This window comes from Penicillium lagena (assembly GCF_028827675.1).
Source record: "Penicillium lagena strain IBT 129212 chromosome Unknown utg000005l_segment0_segment0, whole genome shotgun sequence".
Taxonomy (NCBI): domain Eukaryota; kingdom Fungi; phylum Ascomycota; class Eurotiomycetes; order Eurotiales; family Aspergillaceae; genus Penicillium; species Penicillium lagena.
In genome coordinates, this window is record NW_026623226.1 from 2,298,091 (window position 1) to 2,324,605 (window position 26,515).

The 26,515-nt window shown below is 51.0% G+C and overlaps 14 protein-coding genes across 14 annotated transcripts; 6 read left to right on the forward strand and 8 right to left on the reverse strand.

The window, feature by feature from the left end:
* Positions 1–208: 208 nt before the first annotated feature.
* On the reverse strand, positions 209–1,305 carry N7510_007648 (uncharacterized protein; the record flags this gene model as incomplete). Its single annotated transcript, XM_056979573.1, has 2 exons — positions 209–801; positions 897–1,305. The coding sequence occupies 2 exons, from the start codon at positions 1,303–1,305 to the stop codon at positions 209–211; spliced, it is 1,002 nt and encodes a 333-aa protein (XP_056832616.1).
* A 258-nt stretch (positions 1,306–1,563) lies between these two features.
* Positions 1,564–2,611, reverse strand: N7510_007649 (uncharacterized protein; the record flags this gene model as incomplete). Its single annotated transcript, XM_056979574.1, has 2 exons — positions 1,564–2,077; positions 2,130–2,611. The coding sequence occupies 2 exons, from the start codon at positions 2,609–2,611 to the stop codon at positions 1,564–1,566; spliced, it is 996 nt and encodes a 331-aa protein (XP_056832617.1).
* A 673-nt stretch (positions 2,612–3,284) lies between these two features.
* On the forward strand, positions 3,285–5,219 carry N7510_007650 (hexokinase family protein; the record flags this gene model as incomplete). Its single annotated transcript, XM_056979575.1, has 2 exons — positions 3,285–3,910; positions 3,971–5,219. The coding sequence occupies 2 exons, from the start codon at positions 3,285–3,287 to the stop codon at positions 5,217–5,219; spliced, it is 1,875 nt and encodes a 624-aa protein (XP_056832618.1).
* A 509-nt stretch (positions 5,220–5,728) lies between these two features.
* Positions 5,729–6,177, forward strand: N7510_007651 (uncharacterized protein; the record flags this gene model as incomplete). The annotated part of the gene is made up of 2 exons (XM_056979576.1): positions 5,729–5,749; positions 5,983–6,177. The coding sequence occupies 2 exons, from the start codon at positions 5,729–5,731 to the stop codon at positions 6,175–6,177; spliced, it is 216 nt and encodes a 71-aa protein (XP_056832619.1).
* A 485-nt stretch (positions 6,178–6,662) lies between these two features.
* N7510_007652 (uncharacterized protein) lies at positions 6,663–6,908 on the reverse strand (the record flags this gene model as incomplete). Its single annotated transcript, XM_056979577.1, has 1 exon — positions 6,663–6,908. One exon carries the CDS (start codon positions 6,906–6,908, stop codon positions 6,663–6,665), a length of 246 nt encoding a protein of 81 aa, XP_056832620.1.
* A 1,369-nt stretch (positions 6,909–8,277) lies between these two features.
* N7510_007653 (uncharacterized protein) lies at positions 8,278–8,697 on the forward strand (the record flags this gene model as incomplete). The annotated part of the gene is made up of 1 exon (XM_056979578.1): positions 8,278–8,697. The coding sequence occupies one exon, from the start codon at positions 8,278–8,280 to the stop codon at positions 8,695–8,697; it is 420 nt and encodes a 139-aa protein (XP_056832621.1).
* Positions 8,698–8,879: 182 nt separating this feature from the next.
* Positions 8,880–10,490, forward strand: N7510_007654 (uncharacterized protein; the record flags this gene model as incomplete). The annotated part of the gene is made up of 1 exon (XM_056979579.1): positions 8,880–10,490. One exon carries the CDS (start codon positions 8,880–8,882, stop codon positions 10,488–10,490), a length of 1,611 nt encoding a protein of 536 aa, XP_056832622.1.
* Positions 10,491–11,890: 1,400 nt separating this feature from the next.
* On the reverse strand, positions 11,891–13,066 carry N7510_007655 (transposase; the record flags this gene model as incomplete). Its single annotated transcript, XM_056979580.1, has 1 exon — positions 11,891–13,066. One exon carries the CDS (start codon positions 13,064–13,066, stop codon positions 11,891–11,893), a length of 1,176 nt encoding a protein of 391 aa, XP_056832623.1.
* Positions 13,067–13,592: 526 nt separating this feature from the next.
* N7510_007656 (uncharacterized protein) lies at positions 13,593–15,481 on the reverse strand (the record flags this gene model as incomplete). Its single annotated transcript, XM_056979581.1, has 4 exons — positions 13,593–13,694; positions 13,750–14,217; positions 14,274–14,704; positions 14,761–15,481. The coding sequence occupies 4 exons, from the start codon at positions 15,479–15,481 to the stop codon at positions 13,593–13,595; spliced, it is 1,722 nt and encodes a 573-aa protein (XP_056832624.1).
* A 768-nt stretch (positions 15,482–16,249) lies between these two features.
* psoB (hydrolase psoB) lies at positions 16,250–17,671 on the forward strand (the record flags this gene model as incomplete). Its single annotated transcript, XM_056979582.1, has 2 exons — positions 16,250–16,303; positions 16,385–17,671. The coding sequence occupies 2 exons, from the start codon at positions 16,250–16,252 to the stop codon at positions 17,669–17,671; spliced, it is 1,341 nt and encodes a 446-aa protein (XP_056832625.1).
* Positions 17,672–18,011: 340 nt separating this feature from the next.
* Positions 18,012–19,667, reverse strand: N7510_007658 (Zn(II)2Cys6 transcription factor; the record flags this gene model as incomplete). The annotated part of the gene is made up of 4 exons (XM_056979583.1): positions 18,012–18,782; positions 18,837–18,986; positions 19,047–19,559; positions 19,608–19,667. 4 exons carry the CDS (start codon positions 19,665–19,667, stop codon positions 18,012–18,014), a joined length of 1,494 nt encoding a protein of 497 aa, XP_056832626.1.
* A 1,191-nt stretch (positions 19,668–20,858) lies between these two features.
* N7510_007659 (uncharacterized protein) lies at positions 20,859–21,080 on the forward strand (the record flags this gene model as incomplete). Its single annotated transcript, XM_056979584.1, has 1 exon — positions 20,859–21,080. The coding sequence occupies one exon, from the start codon at positions 20,859–20,861 to the stop codon at positions 21,078–21,080; it is 222 nt and encodes a 73-aa protein (XP_056832627.1).
* A 774-nt stretch (positions 21,081–21,854) lies between these two features.
* N7510_007660 (uncharacterized protein) lies at positions 21,855–22,659 on the reverse strand (the record flags this gene model as incomplete). Its single annotated transcript, XM_056979585.1, has 2 exons — positions 21,855–22,325; positions 22,372–22,659. 2 exons carry the CDS (start codon positions 22,657–22,659, stop codon positions 21,855–21,857), a joined length of 759 nt encoding a protein of 252 aa, XP_056832628.1.
* A 1,532-nt stretch (positions 22,660–24,191) lies between these two features.
* On the reverse strand, positions 24,192–26,313 carry N7510_007661 (calcium-binding mitochondrial carrier protein; the record flags this gene model as incomplete). Its single annotated transcript, XM_056979586.1, has 8 exons — positions 24,192–24,711; positions 24,765–24,797; positions 24,851–24,954; positions 25,002–25,063; positions 25,118–25,725; positions 25,777–25,984; positions 26,048–26,128; positions 26,187–26,313. The coding sequence occupies 8 exons, from the start codon at positions 26,311–26,313 to the stop codon at positions 24,192–24,194; spliced, it is 1,743 nt and encodes a 580-aa protein (XP_056832629.1).
* Between the last annotated feature and the right edge of the window lie 202 nt (positions 26,314–26,515).

A 26,515-nucleotide genomic window follows, 5' to 3' on the forward strand; every position in this document is an offset into this window, starting at 1 on the left:
AATGGAGTGTACGCTAACCACTTCAAGGAAGAGAAGGGGAAGAGGAAACAAGAATGATTAATGTTGCATCAATGTTCTTTTCATTCAGATCAACCGGCTTGGCTATTGTACATTCAAAGTAAAACTCCTGCGCCAGGGTAACTCCTAGAAATCAATCCCCAAGTGAAGTACAAAGCATCAAACGCCAGAAAGTGTCGTGCGGATCCCTTTACTCACGCACAGGACGGTAAGAATCGATGAAACGCCGGTTCTTGTGGCCGGTAGCCGTAGAGTAGCCAGCACCAACAGGATAACGGGCGGAAGGAGAGCCACTGGAAGGGAGGGCACCAGAGAGATAACTTCCGGAGGGATAACCGCTAGGGGCAAGGCCGCTAGCAGGATTGCCACCAACAGAGGTAATGCCAGTAATGCCGCCAGTAGGGTATCCAGTAGAAGGGTAACCACCAGCCGGATGACCGTCCGAGTGCGAGTGCAAGTTCTCCACCTCAAAGGGGCGCTTGCGACCACCAGACAGCTGCTCGGCGTGGGACTTGCTCACCTCGTAGACCTGGCGCAGCTCAGGCACCAGCGGGTGGTTTCCGTATCCAGCATTGAGCATCTGAGTGAGCAGGTTCTCGGCGGTGTCACGAAGGAAGCGGACTACCTGGAACTTGTCACGGTTCTTGTTCGCATCAGTGAGGTAGCAATCCAGCTTGGCAATCTGGTAAACCTCGATCATGCGGTCGAAGCAAGTGCTCTGGGTCTTCTGAACCTCATTCGGGGCATCCTTGACGGCCAGCTTCTCCGAGGGAGGAGACTGATCTATTCTAGATGAGCCTCGTGTAGGAAAGAAAGAGGGCCAAACTGACCAGCTTTCAGCGACTTCTGGAACTCCAGGTACTGCTCCAAACCCTCACTGGCCGGCTCATGGGACGCAAGACGATCGATGCCCACGAAGTGATCAAGGAAGAAATTGAACAGACCCCAGCAGCCGGGGGCACTGAGCCTCTTCTCCTCGCCGCCGCAGCGGCTGTAGAGCGCCAGCAGGGCCTTGTCATAGATGGAGAGCTCGGCAATGTCCTCCGACCCCACCGCCACCTCCTTCCGGCGCGTGAGCAGCTTAGCCTGGCGCTCCAGAGCCTGGAAGATCAGGAAGCCCTTGTTGGGGTCATCAAAGATCTTGCGCAGAGCCGGGGTGGGCTGCTGGTCCGGACTGCTGTACGCACTCAGCAGGAACAGGGCCTGGGTATCAGAGGGAGAGTAATCATATTCCTCGTCCATAACTAAAAGTGTGGGTGGGTGGTCAGTTGAGATACTAGTGATCATCGATGAGGGGATTTACCTGAATAGAAGCAAGGGTTGTTTTCGGTGGGAAGAAATAAGAATAAACGAAGGGGCTGTGGAAGAGAGCGGTTGGTGCAGGGGAACTGTGCGGTTGGGGGAAGAAGGAGAAGGAGAGAAGTGAATGAAAACAACCGCAACAGATATAGGCAAACGGCAAGTCCCGCAGGCGCCAGCCCAGCCACGGTCATTCACCGAACGAGAGATCAATGAGTCAAGAGCCCGCAGAAATAATGATTCAAATTAGTTCCTCTCTTTGTAGAGCCTCTCCACCTCATCTATCAATACCGCTGGCTCATTCCCATCCGGCGCACAATCCTTCCACTCGGAGTCATGTATACACCACACCTTCTCATCGAGACGCACCGTACAACTGAGCCGAACGCCCAGCTCCTGTCCCCGTAGTGCACTCTGCCGCAACAAAGCAACCCCACTGACCGGGGGGTGCCCCTTCCCACCATCATCCGGGTCGTCGTTCTGCTGGCTGGCACACCGGTTCAGAGCATCAAAGTCGATCCCGTGCTCCAAGGCACACTGATGGACCAGCTCCCGCTCCGGTATGCGCTCGTAGTCACTGATCAGGCAGTTGGCAAACCCCAGTGATCGGATGATGGGCGTCCGAGGGTAGGTCGTCGGCAGGAGGGAGTCGTCGGCCGTCGCAGGGAAAGGCAGGTTCGCCGCACAGAGCATGAGCATGTCACCAATACACTCTGACGGGCCGTGCATACACTCGATGTCAGAGGATTTTTCAGAGACCCTATGCAAGTCCGTCAGGATAGATCTGTCTGGGTTTCAGGTGTCATGCTCACGTTGCAATCATCGACAGCCGGAAATCCACTTTGTCGCTGATCTTCTCCATGGCGGGCACGACCAGCTCTTGCAGACAGACGAGGGCATCAGGGCATTTGCTCATGATGTGAGCCTCGAGGGGGATCTTCTTGGTCTGCACCTCAGCCGCCGGAGAGTGTGTCAGGGGCTTCTGTGTTGGGGCATCGCTGATGCTGTGGCTGTCGAAGGCAATACCCGTCTGGATCGCAGCAACCGGAGCAGGAGGAGAAGGAGAAGGAGGAGGGTGTCTGATCTCTGTCGCTTGAGGCCCCAGCAGCTTCTCGAGGGCACTGGGGGAGGTGCAGTGGGTTAAGTCGCATTCTGTCGGTCCTGGCCGGATAAGCAGGTAGTAGCCGTAGAGGAAACACACGACGCAGAAGAGGCGACGCAGGAACGTTGCTCTTCCCGGCCGCAACCGCAGCCCCTCGACCGGCTCTCTGGTGTGGACAGGCAGCTTCTCCATGGTGGTTGATGGAGCTACGCGGGTGATGATGGCAGGGGGAATGGACTAATCGGGTTAAACGCGCCCCGAGCTAAACGTGGTAACTTTGGAAGTACCGAGTTGCCAAGCTCCACGAGATCCATCAGCAGGAGCCCCTCCGACCTCGGAGATCCCATACCTCCTACCATCATCATTGGCCCCGTGGAGGCCCAACCTGGCGGGTCGGTTCAATTGAGTCTGCCCGTAACGAAACTAACCGACTGGGGGGGCTGATTACTGTGGCTGTCTAAGACCGCTCGAGAACGAGTTCGCTGGTGGCCGCCCCGATGCCCAGGTAGGGTTACATGGATGCCGCTGAAACAGCTCTCCTTCACGTCGCATCTGCCCGGTCGCATCATCGCCATAACTCTCACCCGTCACTTCCCGTTCACCAGCCACACTCGCGGTCCCCTATAAATAGGGATTTGAATCAGCGAAATCCTACACGGAGCATTTCCCCCGCTCTGTTGTCTCTCAGCCGCGTCACCCACGACATGTGTGGCATGGCGCTTTTCTGATCAACACAGCAAGCATTCCACACGCATCGACGTCACTGGGGAAGAGAGGTGCCACTCGACGGGCCTCAACGTCCACCTTTTTTCCTCTTCCCTCTCCCCGCTCCCTCCCCCTTAGCCAGTCCTAATCTCAACACATCATGGCGTCGGTCCACTCCATCTCCTCCGACAAGGACGAGGAGCGCGACGCGATGCAGGATGACCTGATCGACGACGACGACGATGTCGGGCCGGAGCTGGACGCGTCTCAGAAAGAATATCTTGCGCACCACGAGCGGCTCGACGACATGCTGACTCCACTGGTGCTGGAGGAAGCCCGTCTCTACAAACTGGCCCGGCGCTTCTCCACCACCTATCGCCAACTGGCCTTGACCTCGGACCAGCAGTTCTTGCCAACCCCCGTGACCCAGCTGCCCACCGGCCAGGAATCCGGTCGCTACCTGGCGCTCGATGTAGGGGGCAGTAATCTCCGCGTGGCATTTATCGAGTTGTTGGGCGAGGCGGCCGAGTCCGAGGTGCGCTCGACCGATGCCTCGGAGAGGTCTCAGGACACCATTCGCAAGGCCCAGCGCCAGCGCGTGAAGCGTACGCTGGAGCGGGCATGGCCTATCCAGGAACATCTGAAGATGGACAAGGCAGAGGATCTTTTTGCGTGGATCGGCGACTGCATCGCGGAGGTCGTGGCGGAGAGCCTCTCCTCTGACGCCACCAAAAAAGACATCCCCGAAGAGCTGGACTTGGGGATTACCTTTAGTTTCCCCATATTGTGAGTATCCCCCCCACCCCCAAAATAGGCTTGGGGGATGGCTGCTCATGACATTTCTAGGCAAGAGTCATTGGCAGAGGCGACATTGATGCCAATGGGGAAAGGCTTCGCCATCACGTCGAACCTCAATCTGCACAAGATCCTGCTGAACGGCTACGAGAAGCACACCCGGCGACCAGACGACGAGGACGAGCCTTCGAAAAAGCGACGGAAGTTGTTTGCTCTGCCCAAACTCAAGATCGCAGCCATCACCAACGACACCGTCGCCACACTCGCTTCCCTCGCCTATGCGGTCAAATCCCTGCCCAACAGTCGCGTGGCCATGGGTATTATTGTGGGTACGGGATGCAACGCCACAATCCCGATGAAACTCGACGCGTTGCACGAGGACAAGGCCAAGAGCGTGAATGCCATGAAGCCGGATGCCGTGGAGACCATCGTGAATACCGAGTGGACCATCTCCGGCGCAGCCCCGCCGCTCAAAGAACTCGGAGTGACCACGAAATGGGACACTGAACTCGACAGGGCCTGCACACGCCCAGGATTCCAGCCGTTCGAGTACATGACAGGCGGGCGCTACATTGGCGAACTCATCCGCCTCATCCTCTTCGATTATCTTACTACGATCGCAGGACTGTCGAAACGCATCCTGCCGGCCAACCTCGTCCAAGAATACGCCCTGACCACCACCTACATCTCCGACACCGTGGCCCGCGCCCGATCCGACCAAGATCTCGCCAAGGAGCTGAACCAGTCCCTGCCCCCGCCCGAGTCCAGCGACTGGCGCTGGGACGCTCTCGCCGCTGGCGCATTCCGGAAAATCGCGCGCACCGTGCAGCGCCGATCCGCGGGCTTGATTGCCGCTGCGGTGGTCGGCCTGCTCGCCTGCGCGCGCGAGATCGAGCTGAAAGAAGATAGCAACGTCAACACTCCGCTGAATCCCGCCTCGCCGCTGAGCAACGGCGATCCTCACACTCATGACCACACCCCTGCGCCCATTGCAGCGGCTGCCAGTCTTGCTGCATCCTCCACCACTGCCGCCAGGAACAATGTTCACGGACATGTTGTCCCCGTCCTAGAACCCACCCCGGCAGACTGGCAATCTGGTCCAGAGGAGCTGGTCGTTGCGTACACGGGCGGTATCATCCAGCATTATCCGCACTTTAAAGAAATGTGCCAACAACACATCGACCGCCTCATCATGCGCACCGGTCCGCAAGAAGGAGGCAAATCCGTGTTTCTGCGCGAAGCCTCCGACGGCGGTGTCATTGGAGCCGGTGTTTTGGCGGGAATGGTTGGCCGCAAGTAAATCTGGCTTTTTCTTACGACTTCTACGGGCGTTTTTTTTTCTTCTTTCCATTGTCGTGTCTGTTTCATTTCTCGTATGGTGATCTATGGTAGCCGCCGCTCATACTTGGAACATCTCTTTCTGATCTTATGTGCGCGCCGAACCGAGTACACCACATAGAAATGGAGACATCATGAAGGAAATCAAGGTTGTATTTGTGGCTGGTTGGTTTTTGTGGCGAATTCTCTTGGGTGCTCAGAGCAATGGATGGCAAGCATTTCACCGGCATGTTTACTAGGTCACTACTAGTTAACTACGACATACATCAACACATACCCTCCCATGCCAAGATCCTCCTTGTGCCACCGTACTCGAGCTCGCTACCCTGGAGAGGGGATGCGTGGTGAGCATGTAACTTCGCTCATACATATGGAGCCAGTTTTCCAAACCCAAAATGTCTATCAGGCACAACACCGTGATGGCTTGCGCGACACTACAAGCGCGGAATGTTTGTCCCTGTCCCATGCGGAATGCCTGGGGATATGACGCGCGTAAGTACATAATTCCGTGCTGATTGTCGTTTTTCTTCCCAGGATTTAGAAGGTGGTTTCTTCTTTTAATATTGATATGTACTTGGTAGTGGAGGGTTTGTAAGGGAAGATTGGTCCTGGGATGAGTGTTGTGTCTCATTTCATTGGCTCCTGCACGCTTTTCCTCTTGTCTTCTCTCAATGGAGATTATAGGCCATCGGGATAGTGGCACACCGAATATCCCCCTCCCATAGCCTGAGATCCTGGCTTTAGATCACTCGAAACATATTATTTCGCACGCCACGTTTCATGGCTACCGGTTTTCCATCTTCATATTCGATTCCCGAGGCGCCGCCTTCGCCGGACATCTGCTCGAGGCGTTCACGGAGCTCGGCGTCGGCTTGGGATACGGTTTTCGCTTTGGATTGTTGCTGGCCCTCGTTCTTTGAGGGTGTTTCTGTTTCTTTTGAATTATTATTTACTGGGTTCGTTGGATCTTTATTCCTCATTAGCAATGTGATGAATTTTGATCGTTTTACGATGAAAATCCTCGACACACCTGGAGTGGATTTTGAAAGCCTAGAGGGAGTTGAAGATAGAAGACGAGCGGTTGCATATGTATAAGACCGAGCAAATAATACCCTGCTGTCCATAAAATTCATTTTAATGCTCTTCGATGGCATCTTGCGTTATGAACTTGCGTTGACGTAACCAACCTTCCCGAAGTTGATCTAGTCACGTGATCTTTCTCCTCCCTCTAAATATGAAGGTTTTATAGACCGTAGTATCAATCTTCTCCTCTGTATAATTATCATGCGATAATATCGTCGAGACCGATTATCGTGAACACCTCTAATTGGAACTCAGAAAAAGATTTCATTTCAGATAAAACAACAATAAGAAAAACAACAATAAGAAAAACAAAAAAAAAAATTTACAGGCCCTCCTCGTCGTCTGGGGGGAGCGGCGGCACATCCGCCAACTCATTGGCGAACTTCAAGTTCGCCTTGGCGGCAGCCAGGGCGAGCTCCGCGGACTCGGGACCGCCTGTCTTGGCCTCCTCCATGGGGACATCCCCATCCTTGTCTTTGGCCTTCTTGGCCTTCTTGTCGGCGCGGCGGGGCTCGTCTTCGCGACGGCGTTTTTGGCCCCGGGCGGGGGCCGGGGCCGGGGCATGCATGCCGGCCAGCACACCGGCCAGGTTGGCGCCCGGGGGAGGTTGATGTTCAGGTACTATCTTAGTATGAGCAGGCAGACTAAAGAATCAATGGAGTTTAGTACGTACGATGCCATTGTGCATCACCGTGGGGGCAGCCTGGGCCAACTGCGGGCAGTTGGCCCCAGTTGGCCTTCACATGTTTGTGACTGCCACATTTCCAGCAAGCCACCGTAATCGATGATGATGGATAATAGTAGCCGATTATCCAAATACTCCACGTGTCGGTTGCTTTTAAGCTTTCCCAGACCTTCAACGGGGTGGGGAGGGTGGCGGGCTCAGGGGCAGGCGTTGGCGGGGAGATTGATGTTTAGGTACTATCATAGAATGAGCCGGCAGACCAGGGAGTCAATGGATTTGAGTACATACAATGCCGTCGTGCATTACCATGGGGGCGGCCCGGGCCAATGCCCTTGTGTGGAAGGTGGAAGAGCTGTAATAACAAGAGGGAGACAGGAGAGAGAGAGAGAGAAAAGTAGGAAAGAGGAGTGGGGGGGGGGGGGGGGGGCTTAAATAGTGAGAGAGAGGGGCTGCCAAGATATTCAGTGAATGAAATTGGTGAATGGATGATTGATGCCTCCGTGATAACCGCAAGTGATTAGCAGGGGCAGAGTCGACACGCTGCGAGTGAGAGGTTGCGCAGCATGTGAAACACGTCTCGTGTTTCCCACCTGGTCCGCAAGAAAGTCACGAGAGAAGATGCCAAAGTTTCAATCACGGGCCCCATCTCCAACACCTGATCTTCGCGTCTAGAATCGCTCGGACGCGACTCCAAAAGGCGGAGATACTTAGACTATATGTGGGTCGCTCTCAGAGGTTTTACCGACTTTTAATCTACACTGCAGATAAAAGATCAGACCATATGTGAAGCATCTCGTGTCTTCTATCTGGTCGTCGCAGGACGTTGGGAGGGGGACGAGTTGATTGGTGGGTGGATTCTGAACGCGTCTCCCAACCAATGGGAAGCTGCTCTCAGCGTGATCTACAGGACGCGCCGCCCAGCCAATCGGAAGGCCGTGATCTACGGGGACGTGATCTGCAGGGACGTTGAGGGTAGCTTAAAAGCAACAGACATGTGGAGTTCTTTCGATAGTCAGCTACCTATCTACAATTCATCTACCTTCATCACATTCCATCTCATCATAATAATCATCTTCTTCCTCTCCATCTACATTGACAAGAATAGCCTGCTGGAAGTGCGGCAGTGCCAACACGTGAAGGCCAACTACCCCCAGTTGGCCCGCCCCGCTCCCCCCCGCCGGCCGCGACGGTAAATCACAAGGGGATTGTATGTACTAAAATCCATTGATTCATTAGTCTGCCTGCTCATACTATGATAGTACCTGAACATCAATCTCTCTCCCGGCGCCAATCTGGCTGGCGTGGTGTTTCGTCCGAGTCTCGTGCTCGTGATGAAGAACTCGTTGCCGTTGCCCAGAGGGTGTCTGGGACTGAAGGCGTTGTTACCCCAGTGGCTGCTATCCATGTGGCCAGTATTGCTCCTCTGCTTCCATTGGATGGTGGTGCGCAGCCTTCTGCTGGCCTTGCGGGTGGAATGGAGGATGATGATGATGACGAAATCGCTCCTTGCCTTGAGGAGCTCGACTTTCCTGATGATGAGTACAATCAGGACGGCCCAGATGCTGACGACTACCATGATCTGGAAGACGTGGGTGTTGTTGCTTCTGGTGGGGATGTGAGTGTCGGCGTGGTAAGTACTTCTTTCGGGAGTGTGAGCGCCCTGGCGTGGTAAGCACTTCTTTCGGGAGTGTGAGCGTCCTGGCGTGGTAAGCACTTCTTTCGGGAGTGTGAGCGCCTGGCGTGGTAAGCACTTCTTCCGGGAGTGTGAGCGCCAACCTTGATCCCTTCCTGGATGGTATCTTCTACCGCGTCTTGAGAGAGACCATTGAAGTCCTACAGGTTAAGCTTACCAGCATGCCGCTCGAGGCCTTCAAGAGCCCGATCGTGTGGTCATTTTATGGGATCCTTCAGTGGACGTCATGCGACAACTTGTTGAGGCGGCTGCTCCCAACCATTCTGCCCGGGGTCTGGGAGCTCTTTGAGAAAGAGCAGTGGACCATGCAGGACCTGCTTGCCCTCGAGATTGTCCGCCCAAAGGATACACGCATGGGCGTTTATTGTGACCTGATTACAGGACATTTCTCCGGCCAGAATAATACCCAATGCGATATGTACGCTGGGTATAGTAGCGCAGTGGGCAAGCGATGCTACGTCGGGCATGCTGCTTGTATCAGAAAGCGAGACAGGTCCAACTCCCACTACCAGCGGGCATGTTCACCTCAAGCAACAGGCAACTACTTCAAGTTACTTGCCGTGTTCCTTCCGCGACAGGACACTGCGGCGGCTCAGCTCTTGGAGGGTCTGTTTATGATCCTCCTGGATACCTGGAAGGCAGATGGGCGGCCGTGTAGGTTCTGTCCGCAGACCACGTTTGACTTAGCCAAGGACGTCCGGCCTGACTGGTTGTTCACACCAGGGTGGAATGGACTGAATATGGTTTGGTCCTTGAAGCAGGGAACCGTCGGCACGGAGTTGCGTGGAGAATCGACGTGCTGCAATGCTCCGTGTAGCAACCGTGTTGCGCGACGAGCGGATATGATTTGCCATCGCGAGCAAGGTACGGACATGAAACGTCGCTTCTCCCTTGACCCCTTGGACGCTTTCGCTGGGTTTATTTGTGAATCTTGCTGGAAACAGCGCCGTGACAATGGCCAATTGCCCAACGCAGAGTGGATTCACAACCGCGATGTTGAGCTGAAGTTGGCTGCCGAGAACAAGGCTCGTATCGAACGGCGCTGTGACCACTGTGGGGATGTCCAAAATCCCAACGCGCGCGATTTTCACTACGTCCAGGCTGCTCACATGATTATGTGCGCGGGATGCAGCCAGCACTGGTATGAGCACGACGAGCCGCGAGACCTTGGTGGTAAGATTCGCCAGGAGGAGCGAGATGCAGCTCGCAAAGCCGACGCCCGGTGCCAAAATGGCAACTGTCCAATAACGGAGGTTCTTAGCCTGAAGAGATTCGGCAGGCCTCTTCTTTGGATAGAAGGTCGCGGACTTCGCTGCCAGATGTGCTATAGATCCATAATGGACAATGAGGGCCGAGAAAAACCCGACCCGCTTAGCACCTTCTCCTCGGAAGAGCTAGACAGGCTTCGGCAGATGCCTTCTCGTACCTGCTCTACCTGCGAGGGCAAGGAGGGAGTGCTTGGTGTTAGCACAACCTGGTTCAAGGGCGACAACGGCGAGGATATTTGCCTCGCCTGTGACAGGTACTTCAAGCGGACCCACAAGCACCGAACACCGCAGCAGCAGCGCTTGAACGAGGCTGTGGAGCGGGTGAAAAAGGACCGGGAAGAGGGAATCGAGGTCCTTTGCGGCGTATGCAACAGGAAAGAGAGTGCAGTGGCCAAAAAGTTTGTTGTGCACCCGGAACTGTGCGTACCTCTTTGCCGTAAGTGCAACGCTGCCGCGATCAAACTGGCCAAAGAAGCTGCGAATGCCGGTGACAACTCGATGTGATCCACATCCATTAGTGGGAGACCACCTCGAGTCTGGCATGGCGACGAGCCTGGCGGGGCGTCAGGTTGGCTTTGGTACTCGTGACGAGTGCGGTCTAGGTGAGTGGCCCCAGTGTGCAGGTTGCCTGTGTCATTTTTTTTTTTTTTTTTTTTTTCACAAAATAGTCAAGCCCTGCTGTACAGGTTTCGTATGTACGCGGGCCCCGAGCCAGACTTGCACCTTTTCGTGGTGCTCGGGATAAGTAGCCTACATGGTGAAACCAAGCAAGTCAAAAACATGATGTCCAAGTTGGAGGAGGGGCAGACCAAAACAACGAGAGCCAGGACGTGCTGCATCATCCATTCTTGTCATATCAAGAAAAAAGACGAAGCAGCGGCCCTCATAGCAAACTGTACAAGCCAGCGAAGTTCAAAAAGGTCGTGGCTGATCATGATCTATCAACAATCACCAAGGCTTCTCGTTGTTGTCGAAGGTTGGTGGCATCAAAAGCTCGTCTACAGACACTCGGGCGAGACCATGGTTCCCGAATGATAAAACCAAGAAGAAGAGGCAAAGGCAGAAGAGTATCGACTATAAGTCCAAGAAAAAGCCGTGTGTAAACGCGTAGGAAAATCAAAACACGAATTTGGGTGTGATGGGTGGCGGGGCGGCCGGAGAATAACAAAACACGATACGTGCCCTCACCGCTTTTGCGCTTCGAAGGGTCCAAGTACTCCGACCACGTACAGTTGGGTGAATATATTACATCTGGAGGACTCTCCAATCACAAGAAAAGGTGCAGTGGTCAAATGGTTACGATGATTCGTTGTGGCTTTTACAGTTATACTTATCCCGAATTGGTCCCGGTTCGATTCCGGGCTGCGCCAATATCTTTTTTTTTTTGTGTCTATCTTTCAGACTATATAAAGTGCCTTTCCAATAATTGAGAGCAACTACCTGCTGGAGCGTTATAGCGGCCAATTCGGCCATAGTGTTGTTATCTGTGCAAGATGAGTAGCCGGACTGGAAACGAAGTGAGAAATGGTAAGTCTATGTAAGGTACGTAAATATTTCACATTCATCAAAAGCGATTCTCCTCATCACCTCGGATGGATATATATATATACAAGGCTACAAGCCCGCCACATATTATTATCGATGAATCGACCTCGCTTTTAGTAATCGAGTAGACAAAACCACTATGGAAGTAATGGTGGATGTCGAAATTTAGACGTACCACAGTCCCACACAGAAGTGCAAACCATGAAAGAATCAATCTCTAATTCGTAAATCTGGGAATCTCCAACAACTTAGAGGGCGTAACTAACTAAAACGAAAAATACACAATAGGAACTATTGCTGAGGGGTAAAAACCGTGTCTGTAATCTGTAGGGATCCCAATTCTTGATAGTGATTACAATCTATAACTCCTGTTGAAGGGGCTGAATCATCCTAGACGGATCGAACGGAAATATGCCTTGGTCGGCAAACGCATCGGTAATGACCTGGGGTCTCAATGCTTTCTCACGAACAGGAGGGAACCCCTCCATAAAGTCTGATTTCTCGTCATCGGCATCGTCAGGTGGAGCAAAGCAGCTGTAGTGTTTTTGCTTCCAATACTGCTTGTAATCTTGGAAAGCCTTGACGTCGAAAGGTTGCATAAAATGGCCGATATTCGGTGGAAAGCAGAATGGGACAATTAAGTGTTGCTCGCAAAATCGGAGGAATTTGTAAGTCAAATATTGAGGTTGGCCCCTGAAGAGTAAAAGCCGCTGCTGCCCGTCTGCGACGCGGTCTTTGGTCTTGCGATGGAAAAATTGGATCCATTCCCATCCAGTCTTCTCAGTTATCCGACCGTTCGGCGAAAGAGTAAAGGTAGCTTGTTTGGGAAGGCCCTCAACCTCAAACCAGTCCTCGAGAAAATATTCGCCTTGAAAAACGAGAAATGGATCTGCTGTCCACCCGTTGGCGGCGAGACACTCGATCGTGGTTATCCATTCAGTGTAGTTTCTATCCGTGTCGTAAACAGGTCGGTCACGGAGGCTACTAGTGATGACCATACGAGGTCTCATTCCCTCACCGATTCGGAAGGTTGTTTCGTCGAAATTATAGATGTTTTCCGAGGAAACCCCGGCGACCAATGCCCCCAGACGGTCAAACCAATGCTGCATAGTCTCAAGATCGGATGACTCGAGGTATTTTTTCTTGGATAGTCGTGCTTTAGACGGCTTCAAGTCATCCGGTAGGCGTTCGATGAAGCGATCAACCCAAGCCTTGCTAATAGTAGTGGTGTTGTTTCGGTCGAGATTCAAAATTTGGTTCGCGCTTGTCGTGATTTGAGTTGCTGTAGGAAGAGAGGATAGCTCCTTCACCTGCTGAATCCACTGAATCAAGATATTTTCCTGTGCATCATCAAGTGTCCTAGGAGCAGCCACACGAGCTGAGCGAGCCGGATGGCTGTTCAAGCGGTGCCGCAGTTGGTCATCGGGCGCGTCAAGCTCTCGTTCCAACGCGGCGATATTTGACTCGTTAAATGATTGGATACGCCCAGAGGTCTTGGAGACGCGTCCATCGGTTGAACTGTGACCTTCAGGCATGGTGGTGGTATAGGAAAGATGGAGATCGTGAGAATAATAAACAACGACGCGGCGCGTCTCAGAAGGCCGTGCGGAGACAAGCGATGATCGTGATCTTCCGCCCTAATCTTTTTAAAAATTGTTTTTATAACTTCCAACTTCTCCTATGTACCTAATGCCCTATATAGATGATCCAGTAGAATCTAAGACCCCCTTTTTGCTTGTCTGGCTCGATTTTTTTTTTGGAGGTCAGATGGGGAATCTGGTTTCGCCCGCCATTTAGAAGATGGGTAGCCAGATTACGTCGTTTTGTTCTGTAGTCCTGATAAATCCGAGAGTTCTTTCCTAGAATGACCGTGATTCTCTGTTGAGCGGACTGAGACACCATTGGGGATAGTTTCCTGTCGGTTGTTTTCTTCATACTGTATCCACCCCAAAGCTAGATTTTATTCGCGACATTACACAAAGCCAGTTACTAAGACTGCTGGCGTCGATTTTATTAAGACACAGCCTCAAAAAGCTATATAAAAAAAATACTAGTTCCCGGCTAAGCACTCTGCAGCTCAGAGTATGTCTGCTCCATGAATGGTGCCGCATTTGCCATTTCCTCTTCGGTCGGTAGGTTGATGATAAGGAGATAAAGAACATGCTGGTCGAACGGTGAGTATCTTGGAATCATAATGAGGAAAGCAAAGGAGCCATACATGACGAAGAACACGCATCACACCGTTGACTATCAAGTTGACTCCTCCAAATCCAATTTGAGGTCCTCCCATTCCAAGATCATTCGCCGTCTTCCGATTATCCATCTGGTTCATGGTTGTCTGGCTGGCATATTGTTGATTGTAACCCATTTCGCTTGGACTCGGCCGATCCACCAGCTGTTGCTGACCCATACTACCACCCATCATCCCCATGCGGCCTCTTGGTCCTCCGTAAGACATTGCCAATCTATCATTTAAGGGGCTGCAAGATCTCATTATGGCACGGCCATCCAGACGCGCTCCACCTCCTACCCCGCCGAAACCCCCTCTCGCTGGCATACTCAGCTTCCCAGCAGTGACGAGTGCGAGGAGGTCACCGCTGTTTGTCGAGTTACTGGGGTTGGAGTAGCGCGATGTGAAAGTAGGCTTAGGACCAACGGCTAATTGACTATCAGGGTTCTCGAGTGCCTCCAGGATATAGTTAGCAAAGTGACAGATCTTGGTCTCTATGAATGACAACATACATGCTTGGCCTGCGCGCGTCGGTCGAAGTATTCGCTAGCGAAGTTCATCATCCCTTTGATCTTCTCTTTCTTTGTTCTTCCTGCTCCTGTTTGATCATCGGCCAATTTATCGAGAGCAGGGAAAACAAGAGGAGCTGTTTCTGTAAATGGAACGCCATTTGTGGTACCCGTAGAAGGCTTCAGGTTTCGCACAACTTTGGCAATACCTTCTGGAGGGGCTGTAGTCTTGAGAAATGTCTCGTTGAAGTTGACTCCTACTTCTGTAGCATCTATCTCGGGTCTCCAGGTCAAAATCATAGCATGGAGGCCCCTTGGCTGGAAGAATTGCTCATTCATCTGGTCCATGACCGTGTGGTGTCTGTTCCGGCACCGAATCAGTACAATTTCTGAGGTGCAGAAAGCAGATGGGGAAGATTCAACCTTTTCCGGCTCTGCATGTTTTTAATTATCTCCACGGTTAGATAAAGTGCCACAGTGGCTGCTTGACCAATTCCAGGGGCGAGGTGCAATGGTAACAAAGCAATACCAGCCATGTTGATAGCGTTCATCCACGGGGAAGCTTGTGTGGCGGTATTGAAAGTTTCCAAGAAGTCGAGAAACATATCCTGATCAATTCCTGCATTCATCAAATCTGGTGCATATGCTCTGATGAAGCCACGAGTGCGATCTTTGGGTCTGCGTTGAGGTAATACCACTGGCAGAGTCAATCTTCCCGGTGACTGTATTTCCTGAGGTAGCGGATAATCATCGATGAAGTACTGGACTATTTTCTTGGGATCACGAGCGAATGGACGTTTATTGGGATAAACAGGTTCCCATTGGAGGAAGTCATCCTGCGCGTCATCCAAGTCCCACTGCTCCTCATCGCCGTTCCCTTGCGCGCGTCCTCTTTCTCCAGAGCTTTCCTTTTGACTCGAATGTGATCCTTCTCCCTCTAGTTCCGGTATGAATGATTGTTCTGCACCGTGAAAATATGCTGGTGGTTCGACGGATCGTGCTTGTTCGTGATATGGGGGCTGAGATTGATGCTGATGTGTTTCACCGGTAGCCAGCATCGTCGTCTTCTTCTTCTTTTCTTTGTGTGCATGAATACTCTCTGACGCAAGACCAATCCCAGCTGCAATACCCTTGGCATAGAGTCCAAGGCCGCCAAAGCCAAGTTGTTGACCCCTCTGGTTTCCCTGGCCAAAGCCTTGATTGTTGTACATGGTCGCGATTTTGGATGTTGTTGTTTATAAAAGAACTGAAGAAGCGATATATGAACTCTGCACGTTTAGAGATGAGTCCAAATTTGAATAAAAAGGGGGATGAAGATGAAGATTGTGAGCAAGGTAGAATCGGATATGCCTTTTAAGTATTCAAACGTCGAGCACGAAGTACTTGGTTCATACCTCGACGAGGTTGCCTAATATGGTTAGTGATCTCGTCTTTATTTGGATTGCAACCCGCTAGCAATCCACGCTAGTCCTATTCCAGTAACCACATCGAGTTCTGCCCCTTTGATCTGCACCACCTGAATCGTCGACAGCCCCCCTTTTCTCTTATTCTGGCCTTGCCACTCCATTTTTCTCAGAGCTGAGATCCTTTGTCAATTATACTCTTCCCGAGTTGACCAATCTGTTTTTCTGTCATGGGCTCCACTCGACGAGGTTACTTTCCTAGGAAAGCTCTCCCATCCGGGCTGTGTTAACCTAGAGACGAATGAAACATGGGAACTCTACAGGGCATTACACATCGTAAACTTCAATCTTGAAGCCTTTCTTTGGCAAGGCTGAGCCAAATATGTATGACAATTCTGGGCTGCTACAATCAGTACAAGAAAGTTATATAAACCAGCAGGATCCTCCTGCTCGGCGGGTCTATTTCATTGATTAATTGGATTCAAAATTCCATATCTCATTAGCCGGGTTCAATTGCGAGAATCGGAGAACTTGATCAATTCCAACCTTGATTTTCGTCGAGTTCCAACACCCACTATGCGTATCATCAATACTTTGGCTCTACTGAGCACACCTTTGATTCTGCCAGTAGTAAGTGCTTAACCAATCAGTTTTCTGCTCGCGTTTGACTCTAGCAGCCATCATTGACACAATACTCTTTAGCTTGCTCAGGTATCAGAGGATCCGTCCGCCATTTTCCCCCTCAGCAGCAACACGGAGTTCTCCTTCGTCTTGGAGACGGTCCTATCGCTCAGCAATAATCAGGGTGCTCAGACTGGCGAGGTCTTGCGAGCAGCAAGCCAAATCGTCCCAAATGACTTTGAGAGCTGGTATAAAGAGTTTCTGTTCTTGGGTGATTCCATTCATGCGAAGGCCGCTGCAATCAACGCCTCGCGCTTCCCAGCCTCGGCTCGATCGGCTTACTTTCGCTCTTCCACTTACTACCGCTTTGCTCCTTTCTTCCTGCATGCGAATGCAAGTGATCCACGAATCAATGAGATCGGAGCTCGCTCTGTTGCGGACTTCGACAAAGCTGCGGCCCTGCTTCCTCGGCCCGCCATCAAGGCCAATCTCTCGGCCTCTAGTCCCAACGTTCCGAATGAACATTTCTCCGTGCCTGTCAGGTTCTTCGAAGGACAGTCAGTTAAGAAGCGACTACCTACAATCATCGTCGGAACTGGATACGACGGTACACAGGAGGACCTATTCCACGAGATGGGCGTTGAGATCCTAGCTCGCGGTTGGAACGTCATTACCTACGAGGGGCCTGGCCAGCCAACCGTTCTCCGCGAGCAGAATCTCGGCTTCATTCCAGATTGGTGGAACGTTGTCACGCCAATCGTGGACTACCTGGCCACTCGCTGCGACGTCGAAATGAACCAGGTTGCGCTGGTGGGCATTTCCTTCGGCGGCCAACTTGCTCCACTCGCTGCATCACACGAGCCCCGTCTGTCCGCCGTGCTATCTATCGACGGCTTGAGTGACATGTATTCGGTCTTTGCAAGTCAGTTCCCGTCTACGCTATTGGACCTCTACAACAATGGCCATTATGCCGAGTTTGACGAGGCCCTCCTCGCCACGATACACAACACCTCTGTCCCAACTCAGTTGCGCTGGATCCTCGCCCAATCGTTGTTCTCATTCAATACAGACAGTCCTTCCGATTGGTGGCGTCGTTTGCCCGCATTTGCCGCCAACGAAACTGTACTTCATCATATCAAATATCCTGCCTTCATTGGCAAAGGCGAGGATGATAGCTCTGCACCGAGCCAACCCGAAGAAATGATCAAATGGCTAGGAAATAAAGGTACCTTCAACCTCTTCCGCACGGATCTTGGTGCTGGCGAACACTGTCAGATCGGGGCCGAAGCCCAGTTGACCCAAGTCACATTGGACTGGTTGGCCGATGTCTGGGACCATGTTACATTGCCAGCGAATTTGACCAGCGGTACGTATTGAGCTTTCTGCAAGAATCAGAGGAATTGAAAGTAGGAAGCACTACATCTGAGAGTACTTGCGTTGTTTTTGTTGGGGAGGCGACCAAGGGAAAGGCTACTGTAGGGTACCCATAGATTCACGACCAGCTTCATATATCTAGAAATTATACTCAGATTAAACGTTGGTTTCTCATAAACAAAACACTATCGCAAATTTTGCTACAGTCATACATTCATTCCTACTTATCCAGTATTGGTCTCCCTCTCGTCGGTCGGCCAGCTCTACTGCCGGTGACCTTGTTGTGAAAACGGGGGTTGTCGTTAAAAGTGTCTCTGAAATTCACCAGGTATCAGATCCCATATCAAGATGCTTGCATTATTATTCGTTGTGTCCCAGGAATGAGACCCTTTATGCTACCGTCTCTGATGCGCTGCAGCATGCCAAGCGGTTGCTGAAATCCTGTCATGGCTGCAATCGTATCGAAGGTTTGCAAGATCCACGCGTGGGTGGCAGAGTTTTCCGTACAAATGGCTGAGATGAGTAGAGGCCATGATAGCCGGATTGCACCTGTAAGCCAGGGGGTACCAAATAGAAAATGATATGCAACGCTAGCGCAAACGTCATCGACCAGCTGGTTGATGGTGGAAGTAAACTCGGAAACCATCTGTCGACATTCAGGCGACTCACGGAGCTCACAAATATACAGAGCCATGGACCTAATCATTTGACTGACAATGATGCGCGTTTGACGATAATGGTTCCACATGGACGAAATGGTGAGATCGTGGTACACATGATAGCTATCACCATGTACGAGAAAACGAACATCGTTCTCAGAAGGAAGACTCGAGTTCTTGATGACTGTATACTGCCAGCGTGGGCTTAGGGACATGGCCCAGCATCTTAAATCGGTTTCAAGATGAAGGGCTTCTCCGAGCAAAGACCCTAGAGCCTCAACAGAATAGTCCGCCTTTTCGATTTTAAGTGATAGATCGTTCAAGTCAAGTAGTAGGGTGTATAAAGATTCAATTGGCAGCGAGTGTTCGTCTCTCTTAGATCTTGCCAATCTTGATAACTCTTTCATCCTTGATGAATTATGGCCCGAATATCTGAAGAACACGCCGCTTAGTGCCTGTACAAGTAATGTATTAGCGCCAGAAAGCCAGTCAGAGCATGAGTGACCCACATTTTGTAACCGCACAATAGTAAACAATTCAAACCCGGACTCTGAGTCTAATTGCTCTTCACCTCGTAGCTCCAGCAGGCTTGTTGCGCCTTGGACGTGGTTCATCCAGGAACGCATAATTTCCGAGGATTTGGCTTCCGATGTGATCATCTAGTGAGTCAATTAATCAATGAGATATTGTAAGCGGCAGGTGGAAAAGCTTGGGGTTACCTCGTATGTACTAAGCAATACTACAGCCCCCAGAGTAGAATCGGACTTTGCTAACACTTCGTCTCTTAGCGCTTCGTTGGTAGCACGCAACGCTAGGCCATATTCTGCTACCGCTGCGCGCCGTAATTTAGGCAATTTGTGCATTCTCGCCATACTTGCCACCCCCACAGCTTTGATTGTGGCTTGGAGCGCAGAAGAAGGGTTCGTTGTCAGCAGCTTCGGCAAGTACCACAGAGAGCCTTGGTCCTGGACGGTTCCCACATAATAGGTGAAGACATGAGACATGGCTCTTCCATCGTCTGAAATAGGCGGAGGAAGTATATCCACTGGGGAATTCGGTGAAGTCGGCCGGTCCGTCGTAGCCGGCTTTCGCGACAAGGTAGCTCGAGCTCGAGCCTTCATTGTCACCTCTTCGGTCTGATTCTGGACTCTTAAAGTGTTCGGGTCCCAATACCCCGTGCACTCTTGCTGCACTCTCAAGCATTGCGAGCAAGACGGACGACGTCGATCGCACTGTTTGGTCAATTATTTGTCCTTCCCGGTCTAAGTCATCCAGCATACCGTCAGGCGCCGCTTTCGGCACAGGGCACACCCCAGCCCCGGCTTTCCTCTGTAGACCATTGTCGGGTAGTGGAAGGGTTTTACCCCAGAATGGCAAGGATTTCGGACGCTAAAGCATAAAGGGACTCGGACAACCGACTGTGAAACTGATAATCCTCGTTGCAAAGGGGGTAAATAAGCAAGGCAAGCTTGTGGGGGCCAAAACCGGCGTTAAAAGTTTAAAGTGGGGGCTGACGAGGTGTATCGAGGCGGCAGAGCGGCCTCATCCTAGAGATTATGTAGACCGTTGCTACTATCAATGATGAATATTATGCTGCAAACGGTTAGGATCTAGGGAAACACAAAGAGCTTCCTTAGATGAATCGCAGAATCATAAACTGGGTAGACATTAGGTTCCTTCACTCTAACCTGACGGATGTAGACTGGTTGACGGATCCCAATGCAATCAGGCATCAAGGGCATAGGGTGACTACGCTTGTCGATTTTTAGATAATTTCGAAAGTATAACGTAATTCACAAGCGAGCGGGCCACCCCAAAACACTATAGAAAGTGCGATTCCTCGGGTCGCTGTATCTAATTTTCGAATATCGCTGTATTTTGGGATTCCTCCTGACCTATGAATTATAGAGGGCACTAATGGTACTCTGGCGACCGGACGACGAGAGAACCAATAACATGAGGCCCACTGTAAAGCGGGGAGACTAGAGTACTTTTTAGGCGCCCTACTAGTTCAAATAGGTTAAAGCGGTATTTATTTGATATCTGTTGAGGACCAAAGCCACAATCGATTGCTAGCGCGCCAATCGACAAAGAAAGAACTCGATGAAGAGAAAAAGAAAGAACTCGATGAAGAGAAAAAGAAAGAGAAGAAGAAACAAGACGAAAGAAATCGCATCCGTGGGCCATAAGACCAAAATACCAAGGGAGCAAACGACGCCTTCGTGGCCGAGTCGTTCTATCCAGGCTTCAGCCTGCATCAACATCCTAGAACCCCTCCCCACTAAATTTCGGTAAAGAGCGCGAAGTTAAAAAATAAATACTAGTAGAATAACCTGCGGACTACAATAAGACTATTCCTAAAAGGCTTTAGTGGAATTGACATGGGTCAGATACTACTGCTCGGCACTGTAGGTATATATAGGAGGCCTGATATCCCCATCTTGATCAAAGGACTCAGACATTTCATCCAACTTCTTCAATAACCTTCCTAACACCCAGTTCACACCTCAGGCATTTCGAAACAAATCATCATGCTTGCCACGAGCTCCAAGGCCTTGGCCGTTGCAGCAACCATAATCACGGCCCTTTCTCCCTCTGTCCAGGCGTGCCTTAATCTCTACGGCGAATCAAGCCCGACCGAGATTTGGTACGTGACAACAGTAGACAACGGCCTGCAGACATGCGATGTATCCTACTCAAACCCATGTACGTCTCCTGGTCCCCTGTGTAAATTTTTCATCGATTCGACTTGATCAGTCTTACGCCGATATTTGATCCTGCTTCTGGCGAGGAACATTCAGTCAGCGCACTAGCTGACATGTTATATAGTGTGTATCAGCGGCTATTCGATCTCCTGGTCGGGTACCATCGTCACGTATTGCAACCCTGAGAACTGGTCTGTATCCTGGCTATGATCTAAGACGTATAACACACTAACGTTTTACGTTGTATAGTTACAATATCGCCATACCTCTCAGTTGCAATTCTGATGGTGATTGCACTTTCAACTTCTGGACATTTTGCTAGGGTGGAGGAGGCCGTCGATAGATCTCAGCAGGTGGGCGGATCTCAGCAGGTCGGCGGGGCGGGTGGCGGGCTCTAAGATAAATGTTGCCTTCGAGAATCTTGCGATATTTTTTCTACCAATGTTCATCTGAATCTTCCCTTTCTTTAGTCGAGAAGAACTTTGGCTTGTTCGAGGGCGCGATGATTATGCTAATTGCATAGAGATCACCAAAAATTTAATCAGTCAGAGCATAATATTTTGAAAATTTCGAGTTTGCTGCTTGAACGGAGTGGCTACTAAACCGCTGAAGATTATCATATTACAGGTCGGGTTTCTAGGTGCTTTGGAAAGAGACGATAGTGATTATCTGAGGTTGACTATCCGAACAATGTCCTAGTTTCTCGTGCACTTAGGTAGGCGGATGTAGCGCTGTCCAAGACACATAGCCATCTTGGTCATCAACAAGGATTTACAGAGGCATAGCGTACTGCGTAAAGCTTTAGTCTTCTACATCCATGCATTACTCCTTGTCATCGTAATCATCGCCTTCCTCGTCTTCACTTTCCTCGTCTTCGCCCTCATCGCCATGATCTCCATTTTCTCCTTCCTTTCCTTCCAACAGATCCAGCACTCCTCCAAAATCCTCGAAAATGCAACAATTTTCTCGGAGTTCATCCAGCTCCAGTAACTTCGGCCACAACGCTTCAGGGCTTGACTCATCTTGCCTTATCTTCTGTCTTTCCTCAGGCGTCATTGCAGACACGATATCCCACATCCCGTCCACGAAAGTTGAGTCCGATTGAAAATGCTTCTGTACCTCATGGCCCAAGGTATCGTTCGACGAAAGCGCAATCGTCTTGCCGATCTTCCGTAGCACAGAAAGGCCATTCCAACGCGTTTGGGTACTTGCAAAGGGACCACATTGTTTTGCAATACTTTGAACAGTGGAAACGATATCATTAGCCACATCGAAGGCGGATATCATATTGTGCTGAGCCTTTCAAGGAGCGATGGGTGACGTTGATCGATTTCCAGACCATTTTCGAATAATGGTCGAAGACTTTAACGCGGCTTTGCTCTCTTTCACGGATCTTGCGTATCTCAGCATCTACCATCCCACCCACGTCGGGATGGTTCTGGGATGCTTGGATGACAATATCGGCGAGGATGTTTCGATCGAGTTGTTCAACATTTTCTCGAAGCTTAAAAACATCAACTGCTGGTGCTCGCTGTGATACTGAAGTTTCATCTCCATCTAGACTGCCATAGGCTTCACCAGCTGTATTTGCTCGTGCCCGTTTAGCGGCTTTGGTTGTTTCAGCCATGGTTGATGTGAGGTGATTTGCGGCTTCTACCGAGTCAAATGCTGACGAAAGTGATGAAACCGACGAAAGAGAGTGATTTCAACGAAGTTCTCAAAGCTGAAGAAAGAAAGAAAGAACAGACGGGGTACGTGAACTATATGGAGATAATATCTAACCGCGCGCCGACGCGTGACAAGAGCAAACGAAATCATTGTTGATGACCAAGAAGGGCAAAAATATTGGCGATCGCATAGAAACCGCTAAAAGTATGACTATGAACAGAGCAACAGATATGACGAACCATGTATTGCATACACTAATTTTAATTGGGTCCAGCAACTAGTTTTAGTGAACAAAAAAATGACTAGCAATAGCTGTTGATAGTCCGAAAGGACCAAAAAGAAAAAGATATTGGCGCTGCCCGGAATCGAACCGGGGCTGGCACGGCCACAACGTGACGTCATACCACTAGACCACAGCACCTTTCTTGTTGAGTTTTCGGCTTCACTTTTGACCTAATAACTCCCTACATATCATTCGGAGTCGAGATGTGATCTATTCACATAATGATATGGCACGTGACCCAGTAGCCTCCTAGATATCATTAGGAGCCATGCCAAGCCCACCCGCCATGTCCTATTGCAATAACATATCCATTCGGCGAATAGAGTAGGGTTATGAGAATCTTCTTATTAATTGGATCCACGCTCGCAATTTACTATTGATAGTCAATCCCTTTGCTAGCATATTTCCACAGTACACACTCCACTAGTGATATATATCGGCCTCTTGGGTGAGGTCACGTCAACGCAAGTTCACGACACAAGATGCCATCGAGAACTGGGATAAGCGCATGGCAGCGCTCAAAGGCTTCGCGGATCAGACGCCTCAAGGGAGGGATGGAGATCCTGGGACGACGAAAAGACACTTTTAAGGTTGATAAGACTGCCTTGCATATTTCATATTATGTCGATCGCGGCTGCCACCCAGGTTATTTTCGGTCAGTTTCATAGGTCTTCATATTCTTTCTAGTATATGTAAAAGCTATCTCTGGTCCAAAATGTGTTCCACGGGAGTTTGACACCCCATATATTCAGAACCACAGCCAGTCTCAATTGCCCCAGAACAGTATGTAAAGCCGATGTGTATTTTCAATGAACAACAAAAAAAAAGCAAAAAGCATCCCAATGGTATTGTGTATAAGCTCCACAATATGCCTAGACGCCGTGCCATGCAGGTATGTGGATGAATTTGCGTTTGTGATGCTAAGAACAAGGAGCCATGTCAAGTGGACCTAGATGCAGGGATATTCTCAAAAACAGCATTGCTGAAGATAGATAGTTGAGAGAAGGATTTCATAAATGCATCCAAAATGGGAGGGGCTGCCATGCCATGTATGGCGATGGGGGATGGTATGTGGGGTATCTTGTTGAAAATTCTGAGAGCTGGGAATAATAAGGAAGTGCAGCCAAAAATTGGGACGAGGGTGATGGTGTCGATGGAGCAGTAGGCGAGAGGATGGTGGCGGGGGGCAGGAGTATCGGATGGTGTGATCACCTCAGGCCGAGCATTCGTTTCGAATTCTCATAGACCACATAGCTGATCGATACAGCTGGTGCCACCTTGAGAAGGTTAGGTGTAAGCCCCTTGTAGAAACCACGGGCACCCTCGGTTTGAAGGGTCCGACGAGCAACATCGCCAATGCCAGTGTAGGTGGGAGGGTGCAGGATCGTGCCTTGGGCCTGCAGACGGGTCCGAAGAACATTGAGCGGGTAGACAACCGAGGCACTAAGGCCTCCGCTGAGAGCACCGATGGCTCCCGTGCTGACGTTATTGAGAGGCACGTCGTCCTCGTGGCACTGATTCTGACGTGCTTTCCGGGCGAGAAGGGCGCGTTTCAAGTATTCGAATGTCGTCAAGTCGATCGCGGCGTAGGGGAACATTCCCATCAGTCCAAGGGGGAGACCACGAAAGAAACCAAATAGACCGCTTTTGTTCCACACTTTTCTTGCCGTTGCCGCGATAAGCTGGTTGCCTCGAAGTCCTCCTTCCACGGTTTCACATTGCATACGACTGTGACAGATAATCAGTGATGGCGTCCCAAAGTATTTGGGCAGACAACGTACAATTTCAAGGTATCGAGAGGATAAACAAAACACCTGGCAATTAATCAGATAAAAGTTTATGCTTCTTGTGAAACAGAAAAACATACTGGGCCACCATTCCACCAAAGCCACCGGACAGAAACTGCGAGGTGGGGAGTAGACGTCTGGGGTCGTTATGCCCTTCAAATCGCGCAAAAGCTCGTTTTGCAGACTATTTCCGGTCAGCATGAAACAAAATCTAAAGCAAGAGAGACCAACTTCGTAAGCTCCAAACTTGATTGCAGACTCCGGCATCACCTTCACCACGTTCAACCCATTTCCTAGAAGATGATCAGATCAAAGGACCCAAAAGCCGGCAAGGAAGTTCCACCAACCCGCAAATAAACTCCGAATTCCTCCCGCCCGCCATAGTTCTTTGAGTGCGTCAAGTAGCGTTTTGGATGCATTGCCGGCGGCAGCGAAAGGGAGCCCATCCTTCGCTGCATGAGCCGCCGTCCTCTTGAAACCGGTCTGCGCAATGAGATAGACTTTGAGCCGATCGAGGGGCGCGGTGGCCGTTCTCGACACGACGCCCGCGATCCCGCCTGCAATGAAGTAGCCTAATTGAGGGGTATTTTCGGTCAACTTCCGTTCATAATATCGCAGGGACATCCACATGGCGACAGTCTTGGGAATGGGCAACCACTCCAACTCAAATTCGCCGTCTAACGAGGCAAGTTGGTTCCTGACAGTGCAGGACGGACTGGTTTGCGCGTGGGCTGATGGGAGGAGGGAGGCGAGGGCGTGGAGTGAGAGGATATTGTACAAGAGGTTCTGGAGGGCCAGGATATAACGGGTAAGAAACGAGTGGTCAGTACCTAAACCCTGCAGATCATTGATGTGGACATCTCCTTCCGGGTTTAGATTGCCCGTCGCCGTGTAGTATGAGAGGACAGCGTGTAGATCCGACGGTGAATGGAGAGGGAGGAAGAGCAGGAAGTCCCTAACGCATGGTGAGCTATAGCCCCTGTTAAACTGTCGGGGGTGTGCGTACCTCCACTCCGCGTAAGAGATTACCCCGTCGTTGTTTTTGTCGACTTTGGTGAAGAACTCGTCGAGTTTGGCGCTCGAGACGGTCACGCCCGAGGCGGCAAAGGCAGATCGCAGCTCCGCCTTGTCGATTTCTCCGTTGTGATTGCGGTCGATGCTCTGGAACATCTGCCATAGCCCGTTCTCGGTGTGGGCGACGAAGGCACGAAATTCTGGCGACAATTAGGATTGTAAGAGGAGGCAGCAGTCTCCAAGAAACCACCGCGTGATCTTACCGGATTCATCGATGCGGCCATTGCCGTTGGTGTCGACCTCCCGCAGAATATTGCGTAGCATGTCATCTGCATTTTTGAGCGCTGGACCCCCCAGTCAGTCAGTTGGGGCCGAAGCGGCACGGGACCCGATCAGACTCACGATGATCGATCTTCTTCAGTCCCTTCTTGAGCCCAGCCAGATCGATGTGGCCCTCCCGGCGCGTGTCCAACGAGTGCCACAGCTGGTCGACTCGTTCGTCCCGTTCGTCTTGCGACTCGGGGGCCATGGTCGAGGGGATTGTTACCGGACACGGAGCATGATCCTGAGAAAAGGGGGAGGGTGAAGCTTCCGAACAGTCAAGTCGACAAGAACTCTCGATTCATCGACAACAACAAAGTCGGGTCGCAGAGCCCTGAAGTGGGGAGGGGGGAGGTGGGAAGGAGGTGAAGAATGAATAATTGGCGCGCGATCATTTGCTTGACGCCATT